This window comes from Geospiza fortis, unplaced genomic scaffold (genome assembly GCF_000277835.1).
Source record: "Geospiza fortis unplaced genomic scaffold, GeoFor_1.0 scaffold390, whole genome shotgun sequence".
NCBI classification, from domain to species: Eukaryota; Metazoa; Chordata; class Aves; order Passeriformes; family Thraupidae; genus Geospiza; species Geospiza fortis.
The window spans coordinates 1,155,863-1,158,094 of NW_005054501.1; the positions used below are offsets into that span (position 1 = coordinate 1,155,863).

The window sequence follows — 2,232 nt, forward strand, 5'->3', positions numbered from 1 at the left end:
CATGTGGGTGCACAATCTGTGTCCGCCCAGCAGCTAGAACAGCTGGGGAGGTACTCCCATTAGTGGGCAGCAGCAGTAGGTAATTTGCTGCTTGGTTTGACCTTTGTTTTTATAGGCATCTTTTATTGTGTAATAAGATGCCCAGCTAATAGGTTAGTAGGTGTTCCTTTCCAGTAAGCCAAATGCCTGGTTCAGTTTTTTATGGCCCTTACCATCTCCCAATTACATGAAACTCCTTTTCTCTGGTCAGAAGTTAATGCTTTATATAATAATAAATATATATATATTTTTATACATAATATAGATAATGCTTTATATAATAACACTGGCATTTTGGAGTGGTCAAAATGGTCAGTGAAACAGATCTTTTAAATGAATTAGCGATGCTCTCCGTGCCTGGCACAATAACCTGTGTTCATTGCAGTTGGATTTGGTTTTTCCCCCAGATATGGGTGAGCAGCCCGCACAATGCCACTGGTTACTACACGGTGTATGGAGAGGAAGCGCTGCACGCCGATCACTTCACTGCGCGCCTGAGCTTTGGGGACACGCAGACCCTGTGGGCTCGCACCGGCTACCTGGGCTTCCTGCGCCGGACCGAGCTCACCGACGCCAGCGGGGGTACGGACACACCTCGCTGCGGGGCACGGGCTCAGCTCCTGGGGGCTGAGCAGCACAGACTGGGCTGCCCAGCTCGGTTGTGCTGACTTCCATCACAGAACACTCCCGAATTCAGGAGGAGATGTTCTCACCTCACCTGCCGGAGCACGGCAGTGAGGTTCCTGGAGGGGGCTGAGCCAGCAAAGATTGGGCTTCCCAGCAAGTTTACGTTGACTTCCCTCACAGAAGACTCCTGAATTAAGGGGGAGGTGTTCTATCATTCAGCAGCTTCAGGAGGTGCACAGACACGGGTGATTTTGCAGTCTTTCAGAAGTTAAAGGTCTAGAGGAGAATGTTGTCATCTTATCACAGGGGTTCCATACTGCTGGCTCCTTATCACAAAGGTTCCACACCTTCTTGGTGTTTCTCATGGGCAGCTCTCAGAGCACTGACTCTTTCTTCCTCACAAAGTAGCCAACTGACTCCAGTTCCCTTCTCAACCAGTCACCCCACTTTTTTATAGCACTCTTCTTCTCATCTGTGCCCTGTTAAAGTCAGGCCTGTTGCTAATCTTTGATAATTGGCCCAGCTGCAACTCCTTAGGGATAAGATTACTTTGTACACTATCTTTACTTTCTTATATTCTATCCCCCTACAGGAAACTTTCCAGTATATAAAATAAATTATTAATCTTGGGTGTTTTTAATCTAAGCCAAAATGTCTGAATTTGGGAAGAGTTTATCTTCCATCTGCTCTGTTTGGATACAAAATACAAAGCAGATACGGCTCTTGATTATTATAGATGTAAAGAAATAAGTCTCTGAACATTCTAAGGAAAGGAGTTTGGATGTTTGTAACTTAGTAACAATTGTATATTGCTGGTTTTCTGTGATTGGACTTAAATGAATGGTGTCTACATGAATGGTGTCAGTGTCCTGACTGCTGCCACTGAATCCCAATAGCAAGTTGTGGTGCCTTGTAGCTTTCTGAAAAATCACATTTCACAGAGATTTTTATCACCATGGAACAATGTCTGTTGTCCTTTAGTTTTTAACAGGCTTTGGGCAGTGAATTTACAGTATACATGAAATACAACTTCCCAGCATGATTTTCACCTCCAGTAACACAACTGAGCAAGACTATAAAATAGTTAACTAAGGAAAGGCAAAATTGAACTGAGCAGAGTTACAAGGATGAATTTGAGAGTAGGGTAGGGTCTTCAGGGAGGGTCTAGGAGAGCTTTGCTTATTTAACCTAGCGAAGCTGAGGCTGGGGAGAGGACAGAGTTGTTCTTACTTTGTAAACTGTGGGACGTTAAGAAGCTGAGTAGAATTTCACTGGCATGAGGACAAGTGGATATAAGCTGTTAAAAAAAGAAGTTAAATTTGGGAATTGGAAAAGTGGTTGTGTTGATCAAAGAAGAAAATTTCTCTGGTAAGAATAGTGGAACAAAAAGATGTTTTAGTGGTGGATTTTGCTTGGGTTTATGAACAGAGGTTACATTACATGAGAGAAAGGACAGAACTGGATGACCCAGAAATGCTTTTCATTGTGATTTTAGTTGCTTGGAGTCATAGGCAGAAGTACTACATGAGCTCTTAATTCTCTCAAATGCTAGAGCTTGCATTATAG

At 43.4% G+C, this 2,232-nt stretch overlaps 1 protein-coding gene across 1 annotated transcript in view; it reads left to right on the forward strand.

The window, feature by feature from the left end:
• Positions 1-2,232, forward strand: part of DIP2A (disco interacting protein 2 homolog A) — a 56,696-nt gene that overhangs the window by 51,926 nt on the left and 2,538 nt on the right. The window contains exon 36 of the mRNA XM_031063398.1: positions 447-621. Coding sequence (XP_030919258.1) covers positions 447-621 — 175 coding nt within the window. The remainder of the gene's footprint in view (positions 1-446; positions 622-2,232) is intronic.